We start from the raw sequence: 15124 nt of genomic DNA, 5'->3' as shown, positions 1-15124 counted from the left end.
TCATGTATATATTTTTAAAATCTCCATAATAATTTGAATTATTAAGTAATTATAATAGTTGAGATTCTTTAAATGCTTACTCTTCACCTCAGCACACATAATTTTAAAATCCTCAACAACAGCCCTGGGAGATAGGTAGCCTGGTATCTTTTACAGTGGAAAAAGAGCCAAAGAGATTGAGACTTTGACCCAAATTAAGCCACTAGTAACTGAAAGAACAGAGATACTCAGAGACTCCAGAGTCCCACTAACCTCTACAGGGCACTGCCTCCTATGTGGGTTAGGAAATGAATTCCAATTCATTTCAGAGCTTCTACAAACTTGACTTGTTTCCATACTTCTTCAGGGTACTTGATAGGTTCAATATATCTTCCCAGGGGGAAGATTTTAATTCTCAAGCTCTGATGAATCTTTTCTGATTATAACTTTAATATAGGATTATTGGAACACTTGAAATTACACCACAGTGGACACTGGTTGCTCTTGCTGCCTTGGATCTGTTCCCAGTCTTAGCAGCAGACCCAGCTCTTGCTTTGGCGGAATGAACTCTCCTTCATTTTCAGTCCTGTGGTTTGCACTGGATTGTCCCCCTGCTCCCCTGTCTTTACAGGTACATCCTGGCTGGTTTGAGACAAATAGGTATCTCATCCTGCTGGCCTCACAAAGATTCAAGGCCTGACAATAACTTAATAAGAGCCAGTAGGATGTGAGGAGAGATCTGCTAGTGTCTATGAGGAAGAGAAACTTGCTCTGTCAAGAGGAAGCTGCTAACAGAAAGCTCTCTTAGTTTGCATGTGATGTGAGATCTGGAATCCTGCAGCCATTCTGAGATCAGAAGGTAGTGCCCAAAAACACCGAGCCAGGAGACCACTGGACACAGAATGAAGGCAGAACAAAACACACAGCCCAGGATGTCATCTGGGCTGCAATTATCTACCCTCATGGAAGCTCTACCTCAGACCTGGGAGTTTTAGTTACAGGAACCAATAAATGTCACCCACTCTCAATTTGTTGTTGTTGTTTAAATCAACTGAAGATTGATTTTTCCATCACCTACAACTGAATGACTCCTAACTATAAAAATAAAGAAGAAAGAAAGAAAAAATAGAAAAAAAATGTATGTACCATCTATATTCCATTCTATAATTCCTTCAGAATTATGCATTATTTGCATATTAAAGATCATTTTACATATTTTATCCTTTTCTTAAGCCTTTCAAAACCATAACATTTTTACATGTAATAAAGTATTTTCATGGACATACTTTCTCATGGCTACACCATATTCAATTGTATGAAGGATTAGACGTAGGATATTTTGGCTGAGATGTTTTTATATATAATAATGCATAAACCACAAAAATAAATGTGTATATTTGTAATAAATACATGTGACTAAATCTTTACTTTTCTTACTATTTTGAAATACCTTCTTATTAAAGGTTTTTAAAAGCTGAATTAGTAGATTAAAGCACATAAATATCTGTGACTCATGATACTTACTAGCAAACTGCTTTTTAAGAAGACCAGGGCAGCTTAAAATTCTCACACTCTAAGTAGGAGAGTAGCTGATCACTGCACCTCACCAACACTGGGCCTTCTGAGGTGAGAGGTGAAACACCGTATCTCATTTAAATGGGCACTGATTTAATTAGTATTGACATCTGACATTTGCCAGGGTATTTTTCCTTTTGTGAAAGGGTATTCTTATTCTCTGCCTCCTCAGCTTTTGAGATCTTTAGTGTTACCTTACAAGTGATCCGGACTTCTTATGTATTGAAGGTATTAACCTTTTGCCCTCATTGTTAACAAAAATTTCATCTGTTTTGTTGAAGCTTAGAATGATACCAATGTGTGGGAATCTGTAGATTTTCCTCTGAAACTTCTTTCACTGCTGTGATGTTTAGGAAGGTTTTTTTTTATGCAAAGATTGCATATTCATCAATATTTATTTCCAGTTCGTGGTGTTACCTTCCGAATATTTCTGGAATCATAATATGTATTCACAGTATGGTTTTAATCTCTATTTTTTTTCCTAAGAGCTAACAAGTCTTCCATTGCCATTTATTTATTTATTTTTCAAAAAAGATTTTATTTATTTATTTATTTGACAGAGATCACAAGTAGGCAGAGAGGCAGGCAGAGAGAGAGGAAGGGAGGCAGGCTCCCTGCTGAGCAGAGAGCCCAATGTGGGACTCTCTCCCAGGACCATGGGATCATGACCCAAGCCGAAGGTAGAAGCTTAACCCACTGAGCCACCCAGGTGGCCCTCCATTGCCATTTATTAAATAATCTTCACTTATTCCATGAGTTATAATGCCTCCCTTCTCATATACTAAATTATTACTGATATGAGGGCCCATATTTGGGCTTCACATCCTCTTTTCTAATTTTGCTATTCCTGAGGCAATAAAACTCTCAATATATTACTAATGATTATATTACTAATATGACTTTAATAATAAACCCCAAATTAATGTGATAAGTCCTGATATTTTAGAAATATTACTCTTTTTAATCTACAATCATTTCAGTCTTCTTTTATATCTTTCAGTAGTTTTTATGTTTTCTTTGCTAGTTCCTATTATCTTTTTAAGGCTGTTCCTTGACATTGTATTTTTGTTGTTCCTGTTGGAAAATTTTAAATTCCTAAGGCCTCTCACTTGGTTTCTTCACCAGAAACTGGGAAATCTGGACCCACTCATCTGATTTAAACCAAGGAGGTGAAAGGAACTGGAAGAGCCACCGTGAGTGGACAGATACTGAGAGCTGCTCCATGTGGTGCTGACTGGTTCTCCGGAAACAATTCTATGAGACCACATGGTTTCCAACTTGCCTTGAGTTTCCTGGATATTTACAATTAGATATTAAAATGTCTGTGACAGACTTACCCAGAAGAAGACAGCACTTGCACAGAGGGTTATACGGACACATTTTCCCCAGGTAGTGAAGGGAACACGCTCTTGTTCCTGAAAGGAAAAAAAAAAAAAAAAAAAAAAAAGAAAGAAATAAAAGAAAAGAAAAAAAGTCTAGTCAATCAAAGGAGGACCCTGGTGAAATGATTTTTTTTCTCCTGACTGGTCTCTAAATCTTAGGCTTAATTTTTGGAAAAATTCTTTTCCAAACATAGCCCATGTCCCCAGAAATGCATTTTTTTGTTGTTGTTGTTGTTGTTGTTAATTTCAAACACATGCACAACAAGGCAACTGCAATGCTCATTTTAATGTTTTTTGAAAATGCAAGCATGAATGATGAAATGTTTGTCTGCCATGACCTGAGCTCAGGAGCCTGGGTATGTTATGTGACAATGCTAAGTTGTAGAGCTACATTCCTGAGCTCATTGGAGATGTTAGCTACGGTAGCAACGACAGCATAGAGTCAGGGCAGGACAGGAAGTGTCACGGGTATCTGCAAATACTGTTATCTATTATGTGCTTCTTGGAGGAGCTTTATATATTAATTTGGTATAGCTATAAGTTTTCAGTTTCCATGGCCCATAAGAATACATTTAATTTTTAAGAGAGGAGAACAATACTTCTCAAGATTTACCTGGATTATATGAGCAGCTGTAGCATAATAATAGCTACAAATACTTCCACGACATTTACTCTATGCCAGGTACTATTCTAAGTAGGTTCTACCCATTAATTCAATTAACCCTTACTACACTGTGTGAGGAAGCAACTCTATTATTCCCATTTTTACAGCTGAAGAAACTCTGGCATAGAGAAGTTAGATCATTTGTCAAAGACCACTCAGCTAGTAAGTTGCTGTGTTTGGTTTGCACACCATCTCATTCCCACCACTTCATTTCCACACTAAACCAATGGAGGGTGCATTAGCAACAAAAGGAACATGAAGAAAAAAAGAAAGAAAAATGAACCTTCATCTTCAATTTTTTTTCACAAGCAATGTTTCAGTGGAAATTTAACTTACTGGCTGGCAATTTTAAATACTACATTTTCTTTTCTTTAGTACTTTTTCTATCATGCCAATATTATAAGCTTTTTTTTTAAGTATTTAAAAGGTGCTTTCAGCATCTAATTTTATCTAAGTTTCTGTTTTCATTTCTGAATGTATAGTCTTCCAACAACACATGGTTTGACCTCATCATCTTCCATTGAAAACAGTGAGAACGATACATAATGGGAATTATTTGAAGCTTGTTACATTGTAAAAGACAAATGTCACCTTCTGTTGATAATTGAACCTCATTTTTTTCCATTTATAAAATGAGGAGGTTGAACTGCTCCCTCCAGTCCCTTTTAGTGTTGGCATTCTATAAATCTGTGGTTCAATTTATAAAATCTATACTTAGGGACATTTTCTGATGCTATTGGTAAAAGCATTTTCTTTCCAAGAATTATTCGTATTCTGGATTGACTGTCCTTATGCTGATGACTGCAAGTATAATCAGCTCTACATTTTCTGTGTTGATGGAAAGGAGCAATAATGCAGATGATTCAAAAATTACCCTTCACTGGCTTTGGAATATATATGTAGAGAGATACAGTTTCATTTTTTTATTTTTTGCAGCAGCAGTAGCAGAAGCAAATCTACCTTTCCAATTATATAAAATGCCAAGCACAGGCCTACACATAGTTGGACTTCAATGAATGTTTCCCTTCTCCCTCTACCCTTTCTCCAACTTTTGGAAGAGAGCTGCACGATCTTGTGACCATCCCAACCAGAAGGTGGAGCAGTCCCGGAGGCTTAGAGCAGCACAGAGGGCAGCGGGCTCGTCTGGATGGAAAAGGGGTTGTCAGAAGGAGGGGCATGTGAAAAATGAAAAATCAACTATAAAATCCAATGTGTCCTTCCTTATACAACTATGTCATAGACTCTAATTTTTCTCGTTTGCATTTTTTATCGATATGAAAGAAAGGACACAGACCAGTGCATCTTCTACATTTCTGTCGCAGTCTAATTTTCTTTTCCCCAATTTTACTTTTATTATGAAAGAAGGCGTCACATTTATCTCCTACGTCCACTGTTCTAAGCAATACTTCTTCACCTCAGCTACATATTACAATCTCCAGAGAAGCTTTACATAATCCCTGTGCCCAGGACAAACCTCAGGCCACTAAGGACCACCAGAGTATACAGTGATGGGACCTACGCATCGAGGCTTTCCAAGGCCCCCAGGTGATGGCAGTGCGCGCCACAGCTGAGAACCACCGTGTACACAGACTAAGCCGCATCTACTTAATGTTCTCTTTACCTGAGTGATCTCATTGATCACCACGTGAGTACACTGCGCTTCGTATTCTGGCCGGGGCTGCTCTTCCTGCTGTAACTCGACTGTGTCCCACTCGTACTCGAGTTCCGCCTGGCGCCGCTTCCAAAACTCCAAAAACAAGGTTACTAACGGAGAGAGAACAGGAGCATGTGGTTCATCGGTGACTGAGGTTTCAGAAATCTGTACCAGATTATTGATGATTATAATTACCCATAACACTGTTATACACTGTCAGTAAAGTCTAATTTACAGGGGACACTAATGTTTAAAAGAGAGGAGTTAAGTGATTATAATAGTTACATTATATAACTTGTGTTATATACATATGTAAGGCATCTGCGGGGCACCTGGGTGGCTCAGTGGGTTAAGCCTCTGCCTTCTGCTCAGGTCATGATCTCAGGGTCCTGGGATTGAGTCCCCTGTCGGGCTCTCTGCTCAGCGGGGAGCCTGCTTCCCCACCGCCCCCCGCCTGCCTCTCTGCCTACTTGTGATCTCTATCAAATAAAATAAAATCTTAAAAAAAAAAAGGCATCTGCTACTAGCACATTATCACCCACCAAAAAACCACAAAGAACTACAGTAATTCAAGAACCAGTTTATGGTCCGTCCGTCCTTCAGCCTGTTCATACCTACATCCCCCTCTTCCTTCTTGAGGGCCTGACGGGGAGCACCTGAGCAGTCCTCAAATCTCTACTTACCACCACCCAAGCCACCCTAAATTAAAAGACTATTCTTAAATATGGGAATCTGATATTTTTCTCAACCTTGTGTGAAGTATGAATGAAACTATTTTTAAAAATCTTTACTATCTTTCAAAGCTTGGAACTTAAAATACTAAATAGAAACAACATCAAGTAGTGATTGAAAATGTAGTCTGAGGGTAAATCCCTTTGACCCTTCTTTCGATCAGACTGGTACCCCTACGCCTTTCCTAGACAGAAAATTCTGGATTTACCAATGTTCCACACCCAAGTACCTTTCTGTGCTGACCATAAGGAGAACAGACACCCGCCTGATTCAAGGAGTTCCTAAATGTGCAGGAATTATGGTGACGTGACAGCTATAGCAGACTAGTGAGGGTTCCCATCAAAAGTAAGCACAGGTGGCTCCAGGGGCGCAGAGCCAGAATACGTGACCAACGTGTGGCTGAGGTTCTCCCAGAGGAGGGGACCACTGCAGATGACCGACTTAGAGCTGATCAGGTGAAGTTGGGACATTAAGGTCACCTCCCCTGAAGGAGCCACACATATGAAGGCAAGGAAGCCAGAGAATCAGATACTTTCCAGAAGCAGCAAATATCTGGAAGTGAGTATACAGTGTCATGAGGAATGTGGGGCAGCCGGTGGAGAGACAGCAGGGGCACGTCATAAAGGACTCCATGCCTTAAGTGACCCTTTTGTAACTTCTAGGTGGAGGGGACACTGCAGGAGTTCTAGAGAGACTAGAGGCAGGGAGACCTGCCAGCAGGTACCTGATGAGGCTGCTTGGGTGGGGAGGAGAGAGAACAGAGCATGTTTGGCAGGTAGGATGGTCAGATGCAGAGGTGTAAAGGGGAGGGAGAGGTCTAGGATGCCAATCGTGTTTCTGGCTAAAGTGAGGTGATGCCCTAAATTCTAGGGCCATTATCCACAATAAGAAGGGCAGTAATAGGAGTGAAGTCAACAGGTTTGGTTCTAATCAGGTGCCTCTGGGCCACAGGAGAGATGACCAGTAGGTAGGTAAACATCTAGAACTTGGAAGAAAAATCTAGGCTAAGCTGGAAACTTTATAAAGCATTAACCGAGGCTGTAAGCAGATGAGATCATTAAATGAGGTGTAGAAGGGTAGTTCTTGGCGTGGCTGCACATGAAAAGCCCTTGAACTTAAAAAAAACCAAAAAAACAAAACACTGAGCCCGGGCAACACCCCTGATTTTCCGACTTTACTAGACTAGAATGAGGCATAAGCACTGTGTTTTGTTTTTGCTTCAAAGGTCTACCATCAGGGTTGGGAACTGCGGGAGGACAGAGCAGAGAGAGGCCGGCCAGCCCTACTGCAGAACACCTGAGGATGACCGCCTGAGGATAGCCAGAGACGCAGGAGGACCTCCTGAGACGGGGCTGTGAGCAGCAAGAACTCTGTACTCCCCAATGGCCAAGAGAGCTGAAATAAGAAGCACTCACTTCCCAGCAGCATTGGTTGTGACTTTGTTTTCCAGTAATGATGAGTGAGAGTAGAAATAAGCTGGGTGTTGGAATTGAGGTCAAATTCTGGTTCCAGTGATTATTAGATGTGACTCCTGGTCGACATGTTCCAATGTGCTGAGCCCGTTTCCCACTCTGCGACACGGGGTCAGTGGGACCCACCTCATAGGGCTGTTGCAAGCTTCATGGCATCATCTATATAAAAGCCCTCCCACCCCTCAGTGGCAACTGCTATTACTCTCCTCATTTCAGACAAAGAGAGAAAGAAGCACAGAAAGGTTAAAACACCTGCCCGAGATGACAGTGTTGGAGGCCGGGCGCTCTGGCTGCAGAGCCCAAGCTGTGCTTACTCACCACGGGGTACTTCCTCAAGCCTCCTGCTGCGAAGTGTTATGGGATATTGGAAGGGGAGGTCTACAAAACCTTGGGTACTACGTTGCTGGGTGCACGTTGTGTATCATAACCACCTGTGGTTTTAGAATGTTGCTGGACGATATCACTGCTGACTCATGTGGCTCAGTGTCCCATCCCGAGGGCACCAGGAACTAGGGTGACCGGGTGCCATGGCAGACTGGAGTTTCCTGTTCTGTGTCTTTTGATCTTTCCCCGCTCTGGTGGGGAGCACTGCCCTTATGTTCTCTGGCAAACCACACACCAGGAGGCCCATGTTGATTAGAGAGACCCCGTTAGGACTCTTACATCAACCTGTAATGAGAGGAGAGGGAAAGCTGCCTTGGACCCTGGGAATCAAGAGCAGCTTGTCCTCTCAATCATGGTGTCAGTACATCTAAAAGAAGGCTGCATCACATGAAGAAGACAGCCATCTACAGCGTGGGTGGTTATATCCAGCACCGTGCAAGGACAAGGCACACACACGCACATGGTAGCATTCCAGCTGCTGGAAGTTTGCTGCTGGAGAGCCAGGCCACTTTCCTGGGCCTTGAAACCATTCAGACCTCTTTAGTCACAAAGCTGAGCAGGGCAGATGAACTTGCTCAGCCTTTATTCCAACTTCTACACTAAAAGACCAGGTTTTAAAATAATAATAATAATAATAATAATAAATTTTTTCAGACTCTTGCTGTGCAGGTTCCTGGTGTGATTTTATAAAATGCCCGTCAGGTGCATGTGTGTGTCACTTAAACCAGAAGTGGGGTTGAATGGAGGCACAGGCAGTTGCAGGAGCTATGTTACTCTGCTGGTGTGCATGCAGCGGGAGAAGTGTAGTTCTGGAACTAACCGGCAAAAGCAGTTCCGTGATCTCCAAGTGTAGCTGGTTAGGGGACTGCCTTCCTGATTCCCCAGCTCCCCCTAAGCCAAGTATCTGGTGTTTTTCTGGAAATCATGAGGCCCAGCCTAGAACTCAAAGGTTAAAAATGCAGCCATGCTGCCAAAAGCCTGTAGCTCTTGGAGAATCCAGCAGAAGTAGGTACGAAGCAACAAGCAGGAAGGAGAAAGGTATATGCTAAGATCTGGCACATTAGCTTTGGGTTGGTGTTTAGGACTTGAGTAAGTATGAATGTGTGGCCTGGCAGGGCCTGAAAGGGTAGACATTATTCAGGTAAGTACATGATATGTACTACATTTATTACAAAAGGTTTTCAACCTTCAACTTTTATAATTCCTAGAGAACAGAAACATAGTAAAAATACTCAAAGGGATCTGGGGACACAAGAGATGCTGCTACTAGACTATAAATGGTGGAGGGCGGTCTGGGTGGCTCAGTGGGTTAAAGCCTCTGCCTTTGGCTCAGGTCATGATCTCAGGGTCCTGGGATCAAGTCCCGCATTGGGCTCTCTGCTCCACGAGGAGCCTGCTTCCCCTGCCCCCTCTCTGCCACCTCTCTGCTTACTTGTGATCTCTCTCTCTCTGTCAAATAAATGAATAAAATCTTAAAAAAACAAAACAAAACACTATGAATGGTGGTGAAATAAAAGACTTCACATGGTCCTCCCTCCTCTTTGGTTCTGCAATTTCTGACCTTCTTTAACAAGGTTCACAGCAGTGATTCTCATAACGCAGACATAGCAGGAAAGGCAATAGAAGACACTTAAAGACTTCATCATACATACATAGCCTTAAAGATACACATATGGCGCTACAAGCAATGTTGAAATGTTTTCTGCCTTCTAAAATCTGATGACATAAAATCAGCTCAATATGCTTAAGTCAGTTCAATAAACCCAGTATAGTTAATGATCACAGAAAGCAAGGTTAGCTGGGAAATGGCAGGTTTGTCTTTCCAGTGCCAAAATTAGTTGATATTTTTGATTTATTTAAAATGTTTTCGGGGGCCTGGGTGGCTCAGTTGGCTGGGCATCTGCCTTTGGCTCAGGTTGTGGTCCTGAGATCCAGGCCCACGTCAGGCTCCCTGCTCAGCGGGAAGCCGCCTTCTCCTCCTCCCTCTGCCTGCCACTTCCCCTCTTATGTTCCCTCTCTTGCTGTCCTTCTATCAAATAAATAAATGAAATCTTCAAAAATAATAATAATAAAATGTTTTCAGGGTGCCTGGTGGCATCTGACTCTTGATTTCGGCTCAGGTTGTGATCACAGGGTCAAGGGATCAAGCCCTGGGTCGGGGTCACTGCACGCTGAGGAATCTGCTTGTCCTTCTCCTTCTGCTCCTCCCCCGCTGCTTGTGCTCTATCTCTTAAATGCATAAATAAAATCTTTAAAAAAATGTATTTCTAAATTAGGGCTGTCAACATCCATTAGTATATGGAGTTCAACAGATGTGTCAGAATTTTGTACATTACAAATCAGTGATAAGCCCAAGGTTAGGATAATAGGTAAAGCGAGCACCACCCATGTGTTCAGTACCTGTGCTCTTATGGGGGGATGGAGGGGGGATGGGGTGGGGAATAACATATTTTATAATAGAGGAGTACAGAGGATTTTAATCCTTGAATTTGATCTTTATTCTTCTACGTGTCAAATATTAGCTAGTGTTTGGTCTCTAGCCAGAACATGTTGAATATGCAAAAGACAGTAACTTTGTAGATAGGGTTGGCCATCCTAAAGTTCTCTTTATCGAGGAGTGGCAACTAATCTCTAAAAATTGTCCAGAACAGTTGGATCGTCTGTTCTGAGATCTATCTGGTGACTTCTAACAGGCACAGCCACTGCAAAAGGAAACACTCTCAAGGACATGTGAAAAGCACCATAAGATGCTCGCGTTCACATGCTGTCTTCTCAAGAGTAAGAGATCTGAGTCACATTATTCCCCCAACTAGCTACAACCTGAGCTCTACTTCCCCCTTAACTTACACAGTAAAATTGGAAAGAATTTGTTTTTGAAAATGCAGTTCTTTTCTTCTACGATAGAATGCTTACATTAACATTTAAATATTTGCATTTAGAAAAAATGACAATTGCCTCATTACAATGATGCTATTCAAAGTAAATAATATAACTATAGTGTTAAAACTTCCACATAAGAATTATATTTTTGGGGGGCGCTTGGGTGGCTCAGCCGTTTAAGCATCTGCCTTCGGCTCAGGTCATGATCCCAGGGTCCTGGGATGGAGCCCTGCATCAGGCTTCCTGCTCTGTGGGAAGTCTGCTTCTCCCTTTCCTACTCCCCTTGCTTGTGTTCCCTTTCTCATTCTCTGTCAAATAAATAATCTAAAAAAAAAAATTCTATTTTTTAGGACTATATCTGTTTTACTTATTAAACAGAATTTATTATTTACTATTATAAGACATAACGCATAACTTAATAAATACTTGCTCATATAAAAGAATATAAAGAAGAAAGCTTACCTGTAATTCCTGTATGGCTTCACCGGAACCCCAGCCCCATGTAAGTCAAGGTGGACCACAGCCGTGGGGACTGTTACAATAATGGCTCTCTATGAACCACGCCTCCCTGCATCCAAGCCCCAGGGTAGTGCTCCCACCTCCTCACATCGTTGCTGGCTTGGCCATGACCTACTTTGGCTGATGGGACATTTATAAACTTGATGCAAACGCAGGCTCAGAAAATGTCTGCGCACTGGGGCTTGTCCTCTCTTGCTTCTCTTTGGAAGCCTAAAGCCACCATGTGAAGAATCCTGGACTAGCTCAGTGGAGGAGAGGGCATAATATAGAAGCAAGATGAAGCAGCCCAGGGGAGCCCCGTAGACCAAACCAGCCTGGCGACCGCCAGACCATTTCCCTCAGTGAAGCTGCAGGCTCACTGCCTCCATCAGCTGAGCCAGCAAGTGACTAGAGAACCTCTCAGCTGATGCAGAGAATCATGAGAAATAATAAATGTGTTTTAAGCAACCCTATTTTGAAGGAGTTTTTTTATGTGGTAACTCGTAAAATGGCCTTACGGATTAGAAATTGAGTTCTAAGGGAGCTGAAGTTTAGGCAATCCACTGGGTTACTTTGATAGCATATATCAAACCATGAAATGGTATTAAGTTAGCAGATTGTATGATCTCATGATTTTAAAATTTTTTAAAAATGTAATTCTCTTAACAAAGGGAAGGAGGCATATGAAAGAATAAATCACTCTAAGATTCAAAGGAGTCTTTTGGAAATTAGGATAAAGGATTCATTTTTTCCAAAACAGTGAAAAAAATGTAGATAGAGACATGCAGTTTTTTGGGTTTTTTTAGTGTTAAGATGCAAAAGTAAACTGAAAGAAAAAAAAAAAAAGGAAAGTAACTTACCCCATATTCCCATAAATACTGCAAACACTAGGGTTCCAAAACTGTCAAAGATGCATAATTTCTGGAAAACAAAGTAATGACATATAACTAAGTCATGTTTTCTACTCACTAGCATTTAGCAAATATGCAATACTTTGTGTATTCTACAGTCTGAATCTCTTTTAAAGCTGATACCTAGGGCGCCTGGGTGGCTCAGTGGGTTAAGCCGCTGCCTTCGGCTCAGGTCATGATCTCAGGGTGCTGGGATCGAGTCCCGCATCGGGCTCTCTGCTCAGCAGGGAGCCTGCTTCCCTTCCTCTCTCTCTGCCTGCCTCTCTGCCTACTTGTGATCTCTCTCTGTCAAATAAATAAATAAAATCTTTAAAAAAAAAAATAAATAAAGCTGATACCTAGTTTAACAATCACCGTATCTACTACAAATTTGGAGATGGGATTTCTTGTTGTTTTGAAAGCAAACAGCCTTTGCTGTATTTACCACAGTGCATTTTCCAAGGGAATCCTTCCATATTGTGATAAAGCAATTGGCATAGCTGCCAAGATTCCATTCAGTTTAAAGTTTCTATCAGACCTCTGAATGAAGGGCTCTTCTTATAAGCTGTCATAGTGAACTTGAAGTACTATAGCTCTACAAATAAAAGGGACTTTAAGCAAATTTTGGACTTATAATTTGCATCTTATCATCATTTCATCCTGGTCAGAGGGTAAGTTACTGAATTCTTGCTTTTCTTGCTAAGAAGAGTATAAGGCTGGGGTTTATTCTGAGATGGTTCTGCCCAAGGAGAGCTCTGTTTCCCCAAACCCCAGTGATGGCTTTTCTACCATTAATGACAGAGGCTACCATTAACTTAGGTAAGACAGAGGCTGTTGCTAAGCTTACTGTGGGTACAACCATGAATCAATCAATGACACACCTGTACAAAGAAGGCTTTTATCCACTAGTTCTGCTAAATTTCATTTTTTTGCTAGTATATAAATAACCTATCTCCCATCTCCCATTTGGGATTCCCAGAAAATCTTTAAATTAGTTACTAATTTTTCCTCTGGTGAGCATTTAAAAAATCCTAAAAAAAAAAAAATCTATAAAATATAAAGGTACTGGAAAAAGTGGCAAACATGTAGAATATCAACTTTATTATAGATTTGCACAGATCATACAAAAAGTAAAGAAGACAGTGTACAAAAAGAAGGTATAGGATAAAAAAAAATTTTTTTCAATTGCTAAAGAAAATTCAAAGTTGGTTCTAAAGAAACTTTTTGTTTTAGGTAACTTTGTTGGTTACCCTTTATATACTGACATAAATTTGGTAAACTTTCACCTATGTGAAAATATTATTTTCATAAAAGAATATCCACTTAACCATAAAAGAATATCCACAAAACACTTGTACATGTGTTTTCCAAAGCATATAGATGCCCTTCAATCCTCTATCTGGAGCTGATCAGAAAGTACAATCCCAAACTGGGATGCAACTATTTCTCTCAAAAATTAGCTCAAGAAAAACAGAATTAATAAGTGAGTGGCCAGTCTGGGGAACACTGCCCCCCACTTAATCCTCTAGTCTTAGAATTCCATGGACCAATATTTCAAATCTTCCAGTCTGGACTCTTACGGAACCAAAGCTTTCATTTAATGTTATGCCTCATCCCTCAGTGAAAATTACTGTAAGGAAAGTCCTATGCAGAACCGTCCCATGTGTTATTATGGTATTACTGAAAATTCTGTCTAATGCTTCTCCTAGGAATCATTGCACACCTCTATCTGATACCTCCCTACTTGCTCTGACACCCCTGAGTACCTACTCTAGAAACTTTCACCTATGTGAAAATATTAGAAAAGAAAAAACCCTACCTCTGAATTCTTAGCCCTACCATGTTGAGAAAAAGCCAGTGGATGCTTATCTATCAGTGTGAAAGAAAAAAAAAAAAAGGGAGTAGCAAGAAAAAGCAGGTTTACCACTAATGCCAAGATCACCCCAGTTGACTGGCTCAAGGTAAAGGATGTGCCTTGAGCTCCTACAAGATGGAGTCAGGTGGTCTGGAGGAAGTTACCATTTTTGCCACATTTATGAAGACTGAGGACTCAGCAGAGAGAACAAGATGGCCGGCGCCTCCACATACCCCATAAGCAGGAATTGGGGAAGAAGGTGAGCAAGGGGCTTTCTTGGTAAAAAGCTTAGCTTAGTTTGCTTGGCTGGAGGGCAGAGATGGGGAAACACAGCTGTATTAAGAGCAGCCCCAATCAGCATCCTGCTCTAATCACAGGGAACAGGAAAGAAAAGAGAAGGCTGCATATGCAGGAAACCAGAGGAACCAATGAAAATCTAGAAAAGTGACCATTTGTTGTCTTTCTTCCTCCAAAGGAATAAAACCAAAATTTTATAACAATGTTTTCTGAGAACAAAATATTTTAAGTTACCACATTTCCCTTTCATCTTGCCAGTCAAAAAGTAAGAAACTTATTTAATGCTCAGTCACACAAACATCAATCCTGATTATTTCCATAACTGTTCCCTCATTTCCTTGATCATGATTTTCTATTTCTACTTTATTAATCCTTTTAGCATTCATGTCCATCAGTGAATACTCTCTTTCCAAAAGAAAGAGGCAGAAATGTATACATAAATGTATAAATGAAGAAATGATTGAATTAACCAAAGAAAGACATGGAAAGCTGCTTTTTCTCCTTTTAAAAATTTAAAATGTAATTCTCTTACAAAGGGAAGGAGGCATATGAAAGAATAAATCACTCTAAGATTCAAAGTAGTCTTTAGGAAATTAGCATAAAGGATTCATTTTTTCCAAAACAGTGAAAAAAATGTAGATAGGGACATACTTTGAAAGTCACGTGTTTAAGGATGGGTCGGTAGAAAAGAAGGGGGTCTCGTATTTGAAAGAGAATTTCTTAAGGAACTTTCCAATTACAGTTTGTGGAGTAGAGTTTGCCTCTGGTGTTATCACTGGCATTTGCCTTAACCCCAGTGTCCAGGGATATGAACTACCCAGTGACCTTTATGAGTCAACATCACTGGAAGGCAGCTTCCCTC

General features: G+C 40.8%; 1 protein-coding gene across 4 annotated transcripts in view; it reads right to left on the bottom strand.

Annotated features, from left to right (window-relative positions):
* Nucleotides 1-15124, bottom strand: part of ANO6 (anoctamin 6) — a 187894-nt gene that overhangs the window by 30699 nt on the left and 142071 nt on the right. For all 4 annotated transcript variants that reach the window (XM_032347961.1, XM_032347962.1, XM_032347963.1 and 1 more), the window contains 3 exons: nucleotides 12081-12141; nucleotides 5222-5364; nucleotides 2892-2969 (listed from right to left, as the gene is read on the bottom strand). In XM_032347961.1, the coding sequence (XP_032203852.1) occupies nucleotides 2892-2969; nucleotides 5222-5364; nucleotides 12081-12141 (282 nt within the window). The remainder of the gene's footprint in view (nucleotides 1-2891; nucleotides 2970-5221; nucleotides 5365-12080; nucleotides 12142-15124) is intronic.

Source organism: Mustela erminea, chromosome 6, assembly GCF_009829155.1.
Source record: "Mustela erminea isolate mMusErm1 chromosome 6, mMusErm1.Pri, whole genome shotgun sequence".
Classification (NCBI taxonomy): Eukaryota; Metazoa; Chordata; class Mammalia; order Carnivora; family Mustelidae; genus Mustela; species Mustela erminea.
Note: the sequence above shows the minus strand (reverse complement) of the source record. Positions and strands in the feature narration are given on the sequence as shown.